General features: G+C 38.4%; 1 protein-coding gene across 4 annotated transcripts; it reads left to right on the top strand.

Moving 5' to 3' along the window:
• Nucleotides 1–17,376, top strand: LOC121388860 (NAD-dependent protein deacylase sirtuin-5, mitochondrial-like). Of its 4 annotated transcripts, none has more exons than XM_041520378.1 (9): nucleotides 1–88; nucleotides 3,551–3,712; nucleotides 6,766–6,864; nucleotides 7,687–7,813; nucleotides 9,342–9,429; nucleotides 10,505–10,558; nucleotides 12,157–12,280; nucleotides 14,217–14,332; nucleotides 16,545–17,376. In XM_041520378.1, the coding sequence occupies exons 1-9, from the start codon at nucleotides 23–25 to the stop codon at nucleotides 16,618–16,620; spliced, it is 912 nt and encodes a 303-aa protein (XP_041376312.1). In that variant the 5' UTR covers nucleotides 1–22; the 3' UTR covers nucleotides 16,621–17,376. The 4 variants fall into 4 exon arrangements, with proteins under 4 accessions (XP_041376312.1, XP_041376311.1, XP_041376313.1 ...); XM_041520377.1 differs by having other exon boundaries at nucleotides 2–148; nucleotides 3,548–3,712; XM_041520379.1 differs by having other exon boundaries at nucleotides 41–148.
• The last annotated feature ends 315 nt before the right edge of the window (nucleotides 17,377–17,691 follow it).

Below are 17,691 nucleotides of genomic sequence, written 5' to 3'. Positions count from 1 at the left end.
ACTCTAATTTACTGTCCCAAGTATGTCCAGGCTTTTTTGTTTGTCAACAACAACGCGTAGGGTTATTAGCAAGAGGAATCTATTACAGGTGATGTCTTCTCTCGACGAAGCCTTTCGACGCTTCGATGAAATTAGTGTATTGCTTGGGGTAATGATAATAACATTCGGAGGGATGTAGTGTGATTAAGAAAAGTAGGCCCTATTGCCTTAATGTGCCCCGTGCACTACCCCCCCCCCCCCACACACACACACTTACTTGAAGATAACATTCGATTACCTTCGTGTCCTACCATATATAAAAATAAAAATAATTATTAAAACTGCAGAAAATTGTCATGCAAAATATTGCTGTAATGTTCAAACCCCCCCAAAAAACAAAAAACTTTGCTTGCAGCTTCCATTTTATGAAGTTATAAAAGTTTGTTTTGTTTAACAACACCACTAGAACACATTGATTTATTAATAATTAGCTATTTAATGTCAAACATTTGGTAATTTTACATATAGTCTTAGAGAGGAAACCTGCTACATTTTTTTCATTAGTAGCAAGGGATCTTTTATATGCAGAAAGGTAGCACATACCATAGCCTTTGATTTGCCAGTCGTGGTGCACTTGCTGAAACGAGAAATAGCCCAACAGCCACACTGATGAGGATTGATCCTAGACCAACCGTGCATCAAGCGAGTACTTTACCACTGGGCTACGTCCTACCCCCACCCCCCACCCCATTTATAAGTTCTCCCCATACTCCACCACCTTGAAATATCATTTCTATAGTCGTGACATTTACTTGTAATAGTGTGCTTAGATGTTAAACAAACATTCCTTTTTTTTCTTTGACCTGATGTTTCCAGGAAAAAGGCTATATTTGTATATAATAAACCAGGATGTTGTTTGTTCAATACTGAAGAAACACGGCTGGATGTCTGCATATATATCCTTGTGTGAACTGCTTTCCTTGTTCTTTGGCATTTAACCTACAGTGTAGTAAGGTGTTTTGTAAATAAGAGTTCACTGTTTGTCTTTTAAACATATCCAGATAACAGACTGGACAGCTGAGAAGCAACATCATGTTTACGGTTTGTTTTTTAATACTGGTACTCATAATTTTAAACTGACATGTTCAGACCTGTCAATCTTTAGTCAAGAGAAAGCAGGACTTGTGTGTTGAAAAAGCAGGAGATTTTGTCAAAAAAACAGGAGATTTTTTAACTGCACACGATTTAACACAACTTTTTCATTACTGACATTGTGTGAAATATACCGGAATTTTACCTATTTCCGTGAGTAACGTTAAGTCAAACACAAGATTTATAATCCCTTGATGATGATGATGATGATAACTAGTTTAACGTGCCCATATACTACTAGGGTTTCGAACACGCCCATCCCGAGTCCGACCTCCGATAAGATCGGTGGCCTGACTCGGGATGGAAGGGGGGGGGGGGGTGTGTGTGAAAATGGGCACTAATGTATCACTATAAAGCAAGATAGTAAAGTCTAGAAAAAGAGTAGTAGGGGCCGACCCCGCTTCCTATTTCTTCTTAGAGTTTGGCAGTCAATCTTCCAGTGCTGCTAGGACAGGCTCGGACATGTAGAGACTAAACGCGAACAACCGTGGCGTTCTGCAGAATGGCCATCATACGAGTCACGAAAAAAAACAAGTCGACAGTCAGACGGAGAAATGACGTGGAGACAAGGAATCTCGCTAAAAAAGAATCCAACCTGGTGGTGCAGGCTGTCGAAACGAGAAGCGTTCCAGCGTTCAATCAGTTCCAATGGCCGCATACATCCCAGTAGAAAACTTCATTTCGCTGACAAAAACAATGAAATGAAGGACCCCCAAGTCGAGCACACGAAAGTGTGCACAAGCGAAACAAACACGTCTTACCGCGTGGAGCTCCAGACTGGGAAATGAATCCCTTGAAGTGTACTCTTGTTACTAACATTTTACTGCACAAACCTACAAATCTTGTTTATACAGCTAATTGGTCTTTCTGTCGTCTTCCTTTGACATGTGATTTTGACATCGTGTGTATTGATGCATGTGTTCGCGGTCTACTCTAGCACTTCCAGCCATAGAACTTTGCGTTATGTAATCCAGTGGGAAGACATTTTACGAGTCAGAGGTGTTATTAGGACTAAATTGGATAGTTTTATATATATATATATATATATATATATATATATATATATATATATATATATGGCAACACTGAATGTCAATACACAGCCACGGTAGCTTGAATTTTTTTATGCTTGGAACATAACGATTTCCCGGGAGAAACGTTTTTCCAGTGGGAGACTTGATCAAATACCGGGAGTCTCCCGCGGAATCCGGGAGGGTTGACAGGTCTGTATGTTGAATATAAATATATAGCAATACAGTAAAGTACTCTTATAGCAAACCTGGAGTATAAATGCATAGCAATGCAGTAAAGTACTCTTATAGCAAACCGGAGTATAAATGCATAGCAATGCAGTAAAGTACTCTTATAGCAAACCGGAGTATAAATGCATAGCAATGCAGTAAAGTACTCTTATAGCAAACCGGAATATAAATATATAGCAATCCAGTAAAGTACTCTTATAGCAAACCGGAATATAAATATATAGCAATACAGTAAAGTACTCTTATAGCAAACCGGAATATAAATATATAGCAATACAGTAAAGTACTCTTATAGCAAACCGGAATATAAATGCATAGCAATACAGTAAAGTACTCTTATATAGCAAACCGGAAGGGACGATGACAGTTAGTTTGTTATAGCAGTAGTTCGTTGTATACATTTCTATAGGTTGGTTATTAATGTACAGGGAGATAAACTAGGATTCACAATCAGTTTGTTCTATGCAGTTCTAGGCATGTTAGTTATATGTGTACTTTACTGTATATAGCAAATATAGCTTTCTCAGAGCATATTGTCTAGAGGTGTGGGACACGGTTTGTTTTAAAGGGACTGTCCTGAGTTTGTTCCATGGTAACATGTTTACGATATATGGAGCCTTTTCTTTAGGACTAAAATGACATATTAGTGATATTTTCTTGTTTATTGTGAGGGTTTCAGGCCTCTAATAATTGAAAATTTGTGTTACCTATTAGCGGGTTACGCAAAAACAAATTCAGATAATCCATTTTGATTTTATGTAACCTGTCATCACCATGCAAATGATGTCATAAATTGAATGTGCAAACGAAAAAATGGGTTACGCAAAACCATGCTTACACGATCGATGCGTGAACGAAGCAATCACTCTTGCAATTTTTAGAGGACTGGGGTTTAGGTTTTCACTATTTGCTGTTAGTATTTATATTTTCCTCCATCAGTATGTATGAATCTTCAATCATATCTGTAGACCTCTATTTGAATGTACCTTTATACATTAAAATCTAAAAGATTTTAAATCAAAACATTAAAATTATTAAAAAAATAAATGCATGTTTGACCAGGAAAGTAAAAATACATATCCTTATTTAAAGTAAAATCAGTTTTATTATAAACGTTTTTGTTATTAATTCAGTTTCTATTTGTTTCTTTTCAGCAGATGGCCCCCAAGTCTCGACCAAGTTCAGACATGGCTGCTTTCCGGCAGCATGTTGAGAAAGCGAAGCACATCGTTGTGTTAACTGGTGCTGGTGTTAGTGCTGAAAGTGGAGTGCCGACATTCCGTGGTGCTGGGGGATTCTGGAGGACATACAAAGCTCAGGTTTGAATTAAAAACTAGGTGTCGTAGCCTAGTGGCAAAGCACTTGCTTGATGCACAGTCAGTCTAGGATCGTTCCTTTGTTGGTGGTCGCATTTGGCTGTTTTGCGTTCTAGCCAGTGAATCCCATGTCTGGTATATCAAAAGCTGCGATACGTGCTATCCTGTCTGTTGCATGGTGCATATAAAACCCATTTGTCCATCTAACTGATGAACTGTAAATGTTCAAGGTTAATAAATGAATTGAAAATTTAAATCTATATATTCATCTGATCATCCATCCATCCATCCATCCATTTGACCACACATCCACCCGTCCATCCATCCATTCATCTCTTCGTCCGTCTGTCCATCCATCCATCTATCCATCCGTCAGTGTGTTTGACCATCCATCCATCTATTCATACTTTCATCCATCCATCCATCCATCAATCCATCCATCCATCCATCCATCCATCCATCCATCCATCCATCCATCCATCCATCTATTTATACTTGCATCCATCCATCCATCCATCCATCTATTCATACTTGCATCCATCCATCCATCCATCCATCCATCCATCAGTATTCAACCTTTGACCATACATCCATCCATCCATCCATCCATCCATCCATCCATCAGTATTCAACCGTTTGACCATACATCCATCCATCCATCCATCCATCAGTATTCAACCGTTTGACCATACATCCATACATCCATCCATCCATCCATCAGTATTCAACCGTTTGACCATCCATCCATCCATCCATCCATCAGTATTCAACCGTTTGACCATACATCCATCCATCCATACATCCATCCATCCATCCATCAGTATTCAACCGTTTGACTATATATCCATCCATCCATCCATCCATCCATCCATCCATCCATCCATTAGTATTCAACTGTTTGACCATATATCCATCCATCCATCCATCCATCCATCCATCCATCAGTATTCAACCGTTTGACCATACATCCATCCATCCATACATCCATCCATCCATCCATCAGTATTCAACCTTTGACCATACATCCATCCATCCATCCATCCATCAGTATTCAACCGTTTGACCATACATCCATCCATCCATCCATCCATCAGTATTCAACCGTTTGACCATACATCCATACATCCATCCATCCATCCATCAGTATTCAACCGTTTGACCATCCATCCATCCATCCATCCATCCATCCATCAGTATTCAACCGTTTGACCATACATCCATCCATCCATACATCCATCCATCCATCCATCAGTATTCAACCGTTTGACCATATATCCATCCATCCATCCATCCATCCATCCATTAGTATTCAACTGTTTGACCATATATCCATCCATCCATCCATCCATCAGTATTCAACCGTTTGACCATACATCCATCCATCCATCCATCAGTATTCAACCGTTTGACCATATATCCATCCATCCATCCATCCATCCATTAGTATTCAACCGTTTGACCATATATCCATCCATCCATCCATCCATCCATCAGTATTCAACCGTTTGACCATATATCCATCCATCCATCCATCCATCCATCCATCAGTATTCAACCGTTTGACCATATATCCATCCATCCATCAGTATTCAACCGTTTGACCATATATCCATCCATCCATCCATCAGTATTCTACCGTTTGACCATATATCCATCCATCCATCCATCCATCAGTATTCAACCGTTTGACCATATATCCATCCATCCATCCATCAGTATTCAACCGTTTGACCATATATCCATCCATCCATCCATCCATCAGTATTCAACCGTTTGACCATATATCCATCCATCCATCCATCCATCAGTATTCAACCGTTTGACCATATATCCATCCATCCATCCATCCATCCACCCACTAGCCATCCAACCTGTCTGTTTGTTTAACCCCTGTACCGTCCTTCCTATCATTTATTCATTTCAACTTATTTTCATGCTTATATCCAATTAAGGTTCAAGCGCGCTGTCCTGAGCACACACACCTCAGCTATCTGGGCTGTCTGTCCAGGACAGTGGGTTAGTTGTTAATTGGTTAGTGGTTAGTGAAAGAGTAGAGGGTGTAGTGGTCTTACACCTACCCACTGAGGCCTTAAGAACTCACTCACCGGTTAGAGCCGGTACCGGGCTGCGAACCCTGTACCTACCAGCCTGTAGTCCAATGGCTTAACCACTGCGCCACCGAGGCCAGTTCCTTCCTATCTACCTACTTTATGGTAGTTCTTACCTACATTCCTTTTTTTTACTTAAATATAGTTTATTCTCTCATCCTCGGGTATATAGGACAGAGCTACCCCATGAAAGAAAGCTATGTAAGAAATTTCTATCTTACATGGGGTATCACGCGCTTGCGTTTAACATGACGTCGTTAGTAATATATGATGTCATATTAATGTGAGATGGTGACGTGAGGTCATTAGACACAGTTTTAAATTAATATTTTGTTATTAAAACCTTGATTTTAAAAGATATCTAGTTAATTTGTAGTGTTAAATATTATTTAACACATGAAAGAAACACGGCAAATACGATAGTATAGTTTATTTATGATAAAATGGTCAAATAAAAAAGTTACTTGTTGAGCCATCTTTTTATGTTCATGTAAAATAATGGTTTATTTATCGAATGAATGAGAGAAAAAGACTCCATCATATGTGGCCCTGTGGGATAGAAAAAGTACACCCTCAGTAGTGAAAATTTCGACCATGGGACGAGGCTACCTTTCACCACCTCGGGTGTACTTTTTCTATCCCACATGACCACATATGATGGAGTCTTATAATAATCAGTTTTTGCACTAGCTAAAAATTATAAGTGATTTATATCCTCAACATGTAGTAAATCACAGTTACAATGTAAATATAGCGAAACCCCTCTAAACTGGACACCCATGGAACCAAATAAAAAGTCTGATTTTAAGGGGTACATTCAGTTTAGATAAATTAAGAGCTGTGAAAAACATCTGGTTTTGAGGGAATTCCAGTTTACAGACGACTAGAGGGGTTTTACTGTATAATTATTTAAATCTTTTTGTGATTTCCAATTATTGTTTTATTAAGGATCTGGCTACTCCTGGTGCTTTTGAGGCTAATCCGTCGTTGGTCTGGGAGTTCTACCACTATCGTCGTGAAGTGATGCTCACAAAAGAACCCAACAAGGTGACAGATTTATAAATCTTGAATTTTTGCTTGAAGGTATTACAGCTAGTATGCATCAGTTCTTGGCTTTTGAAAAACCATGGCGAGTGAAAGATTGCACACCTCAAAATGCTTAGGCGAGTGAAAAATGGCACTCATCAAAATGCTAAAGCAAATGAAACCAAGCATTATTAATTTATGAAGTAATTACAAGTAAATGTAGACATACATGTATGTTGCAAAAATTAACCAATAAATCAAAAATGTTTTCTTCTAATTTTATGTTGTCTGGTTCAGTAGTGTAGTCTGACTCTTTTCCCTTCAGGAATGAAGTTATTCAAAAATTTCAGCAGTACTGTAGAAATATAATTATGACATACACTGATGCAGACAATTTGACTTTTTAATTACATTATGTACAATTCAGATAATTTGATGTACACAATTATAGATACCTTTTCAGTGTTAGATGATTTGATGGATGTGCAGCTGAACGTGTAGGAATCAACTTGTCTTGAATTTCATTATTATGTACAACAGACATGAGAAAACATGAAGAGTTCAGGCGCAAAACGCGATATAAACCATTTTCTTTCTAGTTTTTAGTTAAAGCCATTACTGTATGTCAGTAAGGGCTAATCGTAGGCCCGCTGATTTGCTGCAAAACGTGATTGATCCTTATGAAATTGTATTGGGTAAATCCCATTTTTTTATTTATTAAAACGCAATATACGCCAATTAAAAAACCCATTTTTACTGAAAATGAAAAATGGATATATTGCGTTTTGCACCTGAACTCTTCACATAAGAAAATTGTACTGACTTCTGTGAATTTCATTCCAGGCTCACTTAGCTATTGCTGAATGTGAGAAGAGATTGGCAGCTCAAAATCGACGAGTTATGGTCATCACGCAAAATATTGACGAGCTGCACATACGGGCAGGAACTAAAAATATTTTAGAAATTCATGGTAATTTGTTGTGTTAAGTTGTAGACATGGTTCTTACAACATTGTTTGGTATTTCTGCAAAGAAAACCTTAGTTTTTTTTTGTTTTTTTTTTGGTTTGAAATAATTTGTTCATATCTAGACTAGCTCTGACTCAAATGTATATCAGAGTGCATAATTGGCTACAAATTCCTCGGATATTCTCCAACTCAAAATTTTTTTAATCTTGTCAGGAGAAATGCATATGTTCATGAAAGAAATGTATTACGAATTGTCAGACACAGATGTCAGACCATCTATCAAAACGATGGGGTACATAAATTTCTGTAAACAAAAAAAGAAAGAAGACAAAATGGTCAAATTAAGTCGCCCTAAGCATACACAGTATGAAATTACAAGCCATATTGGCAAAGAATGGGAGAATCATGTCTACAACTAAATGAGAATTTACTTTTAGTTTCTGGGCAATTACAAAGTATTCTTTTTGTAGTGGATTCAGAGACTTGAAACCGTTATGTTTTTACTAGTATTTGTGGGTGAACCTTTGTTTTGAATATACATATAAATCACACTATGGTGCTACACTTAGCAAAAAAAATAAAAATATATATCAGTGAAATATCATTTCATTCAGCTAATTAAATATATATTAAAGCAGCTGACTGTAGTTATAGGGCATTATTATGCACATGGTTCAACATAACCGAGTTAATAATAATCATATGAAGCACACATGTAATAAAAAGTGTAATGACATAATTTTGGAAAGCGACATCATAACATGACGTTGCTTCTCCAGTCCAAGCTCAGACTGCGCATTTGAAATATGGTGTCATTTCGTCGTCTCCTTTTAGTTGTGGCTGAAACATTTTGAGTTGGGTCTTGTTATTCATAAAGAAAACAACAATAATAATATAGATAATAAAGAAATGGTTACACTCGCGTGTGAGTCGTACTGATTTTACGAAACTCGTATCAGGATTCATATATTACTCTCACTCTCACTCATGCAATATAAAAACCCTGACACTTGTTTCGTAAAATCAGTACGACACACAAGCTCATATAATGATCTCTATATATAAAATGTTTGTAGTAGCTCAGACTCAATTTTATGAAAACAAATATAGAATCAGTGGCTTTTAAATATTAAAGGGACATTCCTGCACTTTTTAAGATGTTATCGACTAACAGAGACTTTTTAACGATTGTAATTGCATATCAAATTTATATTTGTGCATAAAATATTAGTGGCTGTATATTAAACGTATTTCTGATCATTCTAATATGTGTACTCGGTTAAATTTTATTTTATTTCTAAAAATATAATCTTTTCGTACATACGAAATTATTTGAAAACAAAATCCATTTTGGCCTTGTTACAAATATTAAGAAAACCAGAAATACATTGAATATACAGACACTGATATTCTAAACCAGAAAATATATTTAATGTGTAAGTTTAATTGTAAAAATATTTTATTAGTCGGAAACATCTTACAATGGAGCAAACTCAGGAATGTCCCTTTAAGGTTTTAATTTTTATTCCAGGAAACCTCTTTAAGACTCGGTGTACGAAGTGCGGGGATGTTTCTGTGAACAAGGACAGTCCTATTTGTTCTGCCCTGGCTGGCAAAGGGTAAACATATAAATATCAAATGATCCAGTGTTACAAAGGAAGTGGTACATGTATGTACTATCCTGTCTGTGGGATGGTGTACATAAAAGGTCCCTTGCTCCTAGTCAAAAGGAGTTGCCACTGGTATGGCCATAGCAGGTTTCCTTTCTCATTATCTGTGTTAATTGTCCTTAACCATATGTCTAACGTCATATAACTATGATCAAAAATGTGTTGCATGGGTCATTAATTAAAACATTTCATCTTTCCTTTCTTCAGCTGATGGGATTTGAACCAGAGACTCTCTGTATGAGAGTCCAATGCTATATCAATTTAGTTAAAGGGAAAACTCACACTAGCTACTGCCAGCAGGCAGGGCCAGATTTAGACTTTGGGGCACTTCAGGTACGGGGGCCCCTCAACCTAGAAATTAAATTACATGACAAATAAAAAAGTGAAGTAATTTTATAATTATTACATATTTTTATAAAGGAAGTCCTTAGTCTGGGGGGCCCCTCTAGAAGGGGGCCCAGGGCAATTATAAACCCGGCACTGCCAGTAGGAGAGTCCAGTGCTCTGTCAATTTAGCTAAAGGGAAAACTTACACTAGCTACTGCCAGTAGGCAGGGCCAGATTTAGACCTTGGGGGGAGGGGGCCCAAGGCATTTCAGGTTCGGGGGCCCCTCAACATAGAAATTAAATTAAATGACAAATAAAAAAAATGAAGTAATTTTCTAATTATTACATTTTTTAATAAAGGAAGTCCTTAGTCGGGGGGTCCCCTCTAGCAGGGGGGCACAGGGCAATTGCCCCCTTTGCCCCGTTATAAATCCGGCACTGCCAGTAGGAGCACCTATTTGTCAGCATTACCCCATGAGTGTACAACTCATTCAAGTGAAGCCACGGAAAGTGAGAAACTGCATATAAAAAAATCCCTTGCTATGGTTTGGTAGGAGTATCCCATGTGGCAACAACACATTTTTTCTTTCACTGTAGATCAAGGATGAAAAAACACATATTTAAAACACCAAATAACATTAGTTTGAAATGTGTTGATGTGTCTTTAAACAAATATTCCTCTCTTTTCCTGTTGTAGTGCACCAGATCCTGATGCAAAAGATGCTAAGATTCAAGTCCAAGATCTGCCACGGTATGCATCTCGGGTTATTACTTCTTAGTTTTCAACCGGCCGCGATGGCATCGTGGTTAGGCCATCGGTCTACAGGATGGTAGGTACTGGGTTTGGATCCCAGTTGAGGTATGGGATTTTTAATCCAGATACCGACTCCAAACCCTCAGCGAGTGCTCCGCAAAGCTCAATGGGTAGGTGTAAACCACTCACACCGACCAGTGATCCATAACTGGTTCAACAAAAGCCATGGTTTGTGCTATCCTGCCTGAAATAAAAGATCCCTTGCTGCCTGTCATAAAAGAGTAGCCTATGTGGCGACAGCGGTTTCCTCTAAAAACCAGTGTCAGAATGACCATATGTTTGACGTCCAATAGCTGATGATAAGATAAAAAAATCAATGTGCTCTAGCGGCGTCGTTAAATAAAACAAACTTCTTCTTCTTTCTTAGTTTTCATGTTTGTATGTTTACTGTGTTAAATATAGGCTAAATTCACAGAGATTTTTTGCCATCTGGGTCTATCGGTCTTTGATCGATCCTTGTCAGTGCACCCACTGGACTATTTCCCATTCCATCCAGTGTACCACAACTGATATATCAAATGTTATGGTATGTGCTATCCTGTCTGTGGGACAGTGCATATAAAAGATCCCTTGCTGCTAATGGCAAAAAATGTAGCAGGTTTCTTTTCTAAGACTGTATGTCAAAATTGACATCCAATAGCTGATAATGAATAACTCAATGTGTGCTATAATGATGACATTAAACAAAACAAATTTATTTTTGTTTCCAATTTTACAGCACTTAAGCAAATCCATCTATGCAGTATATACAGTGATACCTCACAAAACTGTACGCCACTTAATCTGGAATTTCATGAAAACCGATGTTTCACAGTCGCCTTTTTAAATATTGGTACAGACCAGAACCTCTCTAAACTGGTCACCCCCTCAAAACTGGACTTTTTACTTAGTCCTGTGGGTGTCTGGTTTTGAGGGGTTTCACTGTATATACAGAGCTCTCAAGTTGGAACTTTTGCAAGGAGTGAGATTTTGTCCGACATCGTGAATCTGAATAAACCGGCACGGGAAATAAGTGTGCTGACAATTGGTCACGGTTCGAGATTCTGACCAATAAACAATGTGTACACCTATTATATGATTTTAATGCCTTACGATGCTTAACTGGGGCGGTTGCCAGTTGCAGGTTTGTTTGTCAGTCGTCGAGATCGAATGAACAACAAAAAATATATATATATATTTATTTTTTTGCTATAATGTTTAAAATGAGTGAGAAAATCATGTACCGGCGTGATTGTGTGACACGACGTTCAAATGCGTGAGTCTCATGCCAAATGCATGAGACTTGACAGCACTGGTATATATATATATATATATATATATATATATATATATATATATATATATATATATACGTGTATATATATTGCCTACTGATAGATAGACTTGTCGAAGTGTTATAAAGATTGCTATAAGTTCCTGTGGTTAAGTGCATGTTTCTCATTGAGTTTCGCGTTCATTTCTACATTATATTATCACTTTTATCTTTTTTTCTCTTAAACGTCAAGTCTTTTTTTTGTTCCTGTGTATTTTCATAGCTGTAAGAAAGATAAATGTGGAGGCCTGCTTCGTCCACATGTTGTATGGTTCGGTGAATCACTGGATAACAACATACTTCACAAAACTGATGAAGAGTTGAACAAATGTGATCTTCTGCTTGTGGTATGTACTTAAAGTATTGTTTATATTCATTAAAACTATGGTCTGTAGAATATATGAACATTTAGATAAAAAAAGAGTTAAAAGTTTGTTTTGTTTAACGACACCACTAGAGCACATTGATTTAGGAGATAACCCTATGGAGTTTTTAGATTTGCGGGTGTTATTGTCTATTTGGTGCTGCAAATTAAACATTTGCAGGCATCACACAGACAGTAACACCTGCAAATCTAAAAACACCATATGGTTATGTCCATTGTAAATTGAATCATTTTTCTACAGAACTAACTGTATACAGTGAAACCTCTCAAAACCGGACCCTCAGTAAACCGGAATTCCCTCAAAACCAGACATTTTACACAATCCCGTGATTTGCGTATCTTTTAACACCAAAATTTACCCCTCTAAACCGGAAACCCCTCTAAATTGCACCGGACGAAATTATCTGGTCCCATTGTGTTTCTTTAATGCAAATTTTACCTCAGAAAACCGGACTTTGAATACCCCCTCAGCCGATAACGTGATTGCGTATGCAGAGCTAATTACATGTGCGCATGCTCCAGTGTCACTGTTGTGCAGTTGACACATACCAATTAAGGGATTAATTAACAGCTTTGATGTTTAAATAACTGGAGGAAACACATGTACTCCCTTTATTCTGAGCTCGATTGTTACAAAGTTAGATTAACATACGAATTTGATTGAGCTCCTTTTCATAGCATACATGTACGTCTCACGATTACCGCAATGAATGGCAAAGTAACTAGGAATTTAATTAATTTTTCCAATTGTTTAAACATAACCAAGAATAAAATTGTTTGGCTTGGTTTGGTGGAAAGTTTGTCAACAGTGTTTCGTTTTAGTATTTACTTTGGACATGAAACACCGCCATGTTGAATTATCGCTTGATGATAAACTTAAAATAATTTGAAAGTTCGAAAGTTACCTGGGTTTTTTTTCTTCACTTTTATTAGTTACTATATCAGTAGAGAACATCAACCAACAAACGGTTCACCTCAATACTGAAACCTCTGTAAACCGGATACCCCTCAAAACCGGACTTTTTCCTTGGTCCCATGGCTGTCCGATTTTGAGGGGTTTCACTGTATTTGGTATTTCTTGAAAAACATACCTGGCTATAATCTAATTGTAGACCCTTGAACCATCAACTTAGCCTGTTCCAATTGCTAATGATGTCACGTTCTAATGATGTCATTAGCTTTCTGGGTGTTATTTTCATTTGATCCTGGAAAAACAATGTAATTAACCAACCACAATACAGGACACACTCGCTATCAGTTTACTATTATTTATCATTGGCTATTGAATGTCAAAACATTTGGTAATTTTGACATATAGTCTTAGAGAGAAAACCCGTTAGTAGGAAGGGATCTTCTATATACACAGACAGAATAGCATGTGCCACAGCCTTTGGTATACCAGTCGTGGTGCAGAGTGGTGGTGTTAAACAAATACAAACGTTAACTTTGGAAATGGACAGTTATCAACACTCTCTCTTCAACGTATTTTCATGTTTATAATCCAGTTAAGGTTCAAGCACACTGTCCTGGGCACACACCTCCGCTATCTGGGCTGTATGTCCAGGACAGTGGGTTAGCTGTTAGTGGTTAGTGAGAGAAAAATCAATGTAGTGGTCTTACACCTACTCACCGAGTCATTAAAACTCGCTCTGGGTGGGAGCCTGTACCGGGCTGCGAACCCTGTACCTACCAGCCTTATGTCCGATGGCTTAACTATGACACCACCGAGGCCAGTTTTAAACACCAAGTACACTCTAGCTCTGTCCTCACATGTAAACAGGAGCAGACCAGTGAACACGCGAGTTAAACACTGGATCTAGGCACCAATCTAGAGTCCTTAGGCCCTACCTAAATCCACACCTGAATGTTACATATCTTATCTTTGGGTTTTGTTCCAGATTGGCACTTCTTCAGTAGTGTACCCAGCTGCATCCTTCGCACCAATGGTGGCCTCGCGGGGTGTCCCCGTCGCAGAGTTCAACATTGAAGAAACACCAACCACAGGATACATCCAGTAATGGTCTTAATTTAGTGTATTTTATCTTACAGTACTCGCCCGACATAGACATCGTAAGATGTCAGCATCTGGGGGAATAGAGGCCAGTTGTTAATTCAGGGCTCAACCTGTACATTGTAAGTTTAGCCAATTGCTAACTTATATTCAAAGTGGCTAGAACCTTTATTCTCTGGTTGATAACATGTTCCTTAAATTAGCCACATTTTAATAATTTTCAAGGAAATACTCTACATATCTGAAAACTGGCTAAACCAAAATTTGTTCCATAGTGAACCCGGTAATTCACCTTTAAATCAGGTGGGTGAGCAGTGCATACTCTGGCCAACACAGTTTCAGAGTTGGGGGTTTGGGGGGTGATCTAGAAAATCCCACCATTACCCCCTGCCTCTATTCCCTATGCCTGATATGCCTCAGGTTCCGTTCACTTCGGTGGAATTTCTGAGTTGTTTGATTTCTTGTTTATGATGCTTTAATGGTCTTCATATAAGGACTTTTTTTTACTTCTTTTGTTTTTCTTAAATGCCACAAACATTTAGCACAGAGATAAAGACTTTTTTTTTGACATTACAAACATGAATGATGATGAGATGAATGATGAAGCTGCAGTACTTTTTAAGGAAAGTAAAATTCCCAAAAGGTACAATAGGTTGAAGTCTCCTTTCCAGGTAGGGGGCGGGATGTAGCCCAGTGGTACAGCGCTAGCTTGATGCATGGTCGGTGTGGGTTCGATCCCCGTTGGTGGGCCCATTGGGCTATTTCTCGTTCCAGGAAGTGCTCCACAACTGGTGTAACAAAGGCTGTGGTATGTACTACCCTGTCTTTGGGATGGTGCATATAAAAGATCCCTTGCTGCTAATCGAAAAGAGTAGCCTATGAAGTGGCAAGAGCGGGTTTCCTCTCAATATCTGTATGGTCCTTAACCATATGTCTGACGCCATATAACCATAAATAAAATGTGTTGTGTGCGTCGTTAAATAAAACATTTCTTTCTTTTCTTTTCCTTTCCAGGTAGTGGTGGGTGGGTGGGTGGAGGTGGGGGGGGGGGGTAGCTAAATTGTAAGTGCATGCCTCGAGAACAGTGAGATGTGTGATTGATCCCACTTGATGTCAAAGGTCATAGTACGTTCTGTCCTGTCTGTGGGAAATTTCATAATATATAAGATCCCTTACTGTTATTTTGTAGAAGTATTTCAGCAAGTTCCTTCATTTGCAATCTAGTCCATGTGTAACAATAATATACTAGATTCCTGTTACTGTGAGTAAAAGTAAAGTAAAGTTTGTTTTATTTAACGACGCCACTAGAGCGCATTGATTTTTTATCTTATCATCGGCTATTGGACATCAAACATATGGTCATTCTGACACTGTTGTTTAGAGCAAACCCACTGTCACCACATAAGCTACTCTTTTATGACAGGCAGCAAAGGATCTTTTATTTGTGCTTCCCACAGGCAGGATAGCACAAACCATGGCCTTTGTTGAACCAGTTATGGATCACTGGTCGGTGCAAATGGTTTACACCTACCCATTGAGCCTTGCGGAGCACTCACTCAGGGTTTGGAGTAGGTATCTAGATTGAAAATCCCATGCCTCGACTGGGATCCGAACCCAGTACCTACCAGCCTGTAGACCGATGGCCTAACCACGAGGCCACCAAGGCTGGTTTTACTGTGAGTACTTCAAGACTGGTATATTAAAGGCTGCGTTATGTGTTATCCAGTTGGGCAAACTGCATAATATAAACTATCCCTTGTTGCCATTAGTAAAAGTGGGGCGAGACGTAGCCCAGTGGTAAAGCGCTCCCTTGATGCGCGGTCGGATTGGGATCCATCCCCGTCAATGGGCCCATTGAGCTATTTCTCGCTCCAGCCAGTGCACCACAACTGGTACATCAAAGGCTGTGGTATGTGCTATCCTGTCTGTGGGGTGATGCATATAAAAGATCCCTTGCTACTAATTGAAAAGAGTAGCCCATGAAGTGGTGATAGCGGGTTTCCTCCCTTAATATCTGTGTGGTCCTTAATCATATGTCCGACGCCATATAACTGTAAATAAAATGTGTAGAGTGCGTCGTTAAATAAAACATTTCCTTCTATTAGTAAAAGTAACCTGTGTTGTAGCATTAGATTTCCTGTATGTTAGACAACTAATGAGTATTGATTTAAGATGTTCTGGAGTGTTATTACATAATCATTTCTTTCTCTTCCAGGTTCCATTTCTCGGGGCCTGCTGGAGAACACGTCCCTGTAGCCTTAGCCAGACATGAATCTGAACCAAAAGTCTAATTTTATAGACCACTGTGACTACATTTCTCGGGGCCTGCTGGAGAACACGTCCCTGTAGCCTTAGCCAGACATGAATCTGAACCAAAAGTCTAATCTTATAGACCACTTTGAATTTTAATTACTGTTTGTACATGTCTGATTGGCACTGTTTAGATACCAACAAAGGGTTGGAGATATAAGTGTAGCTGATAGCTTTAAAATATTTGATACTATGATAACACCAGTTCTAACTTATGGGTCAGAAATCTGGGGTATTACTAGAAGCAAGGTAATAGAAGCCATTCAGATTAAATTTTGTAAACACCTTTTAAAGGTGGGGAAGTCAGTAAAAAATTATTTTGTATTAGGTGAGTGTGGAAGAGCTCCTCTCCAACTTATTTACATGACTCGTGCTATCAAATACTGGTGTAAATTAATACAACTTCCTCTTTTCAGACTGCCCAGACAGAGTTATGTCATGCTTAAGTCTCTTGATGATGCAGGTCATACTACTTGGGCGACAGACATTAAAAAAATTCAATTTGCTGTCATAAAATTGACTCTGTTTTATGTGAGCCGATAACCAGGATGCAGTTCTGATGGCTTGTCCACTAAACCACTGATGCTAGTATCTTGTGTTAGTTACAAGGTATGGCAGGACGTAGCCCAGTGGTAAAGCACTTGCTTAATGCGCAGTCGGTTTAGGATCGATCCCTGTCGGTGGGCCCATTGGGCTATGTTTCATTCTAGCCAGTGCATTATATGACTAGTATTTCATCAAAGGCCGTGGTATGTGCTATCCTGTCTGTGGGATGGTGCATATAAAAGATCCCTTGCTATTTATGGAAAAATGTAGCATGTTTAATCTCTGCGTGCTTGAACCTTGGTTGGATATAAGCATGAAAATAAGTTGAAATGAATATGTGAAAATTAACAGATGTTTGACATCCAATAGCAGATGATTAATAAATCAATGTGCTCTAGACAAACTTTTTAGTTACAAGGTGTGGAGGTGAGATTGCCGTTAAAGGGACATACCCTAGTTTTTTAAACACAAAGGTATATTTTTTTTACTATTATAGCCGTTTTTGA

The sequence above is a fragment of the Gigantopelta aegis genome, chromosome 14, assembly GCF_016097555.1.
Source record: "Gigantopelta aegis isolate Gae_Host chromosome 14, Gae_host_genome, whole genome shotgun sequence".
Classification (NCBI taxonomy): domain Eukaryota; kingdom Metazoa; phylum Mollusca; class Gastropoda; order Neomphalida; family Peltospiridae; genus Gigantopelta; species Gigantopelta aegis.
The sequence above is the reverse complement of the archived record's forward strand: the minus strand, read 5'-3'. Positions and strand labels throughout refer to the sequence as shown.

Coding starts and splice junctions, on each gene's coding strand:
- LOC121388860 (XM_041520377.1), top strand. CDS start 23: ATGTCCAGGCTTTTTTGTTTGTCAACAACAACGCGTAGGGTTATTAGC. Junction 6,865..7,686: donor TCACAAAAGAACCCAACAAG/GTGACAGATTTA, acceptor ATTTCATTCCAG/GCTCACTTAGCTATTGCTGA. Junction 9,430..10,504: donor TCTGCCCTGGCTGGCAAAGG/GTAAACATATAA, acceptor TTCCTGTTGTAG/TGCACCAGATCCTGATGCAA.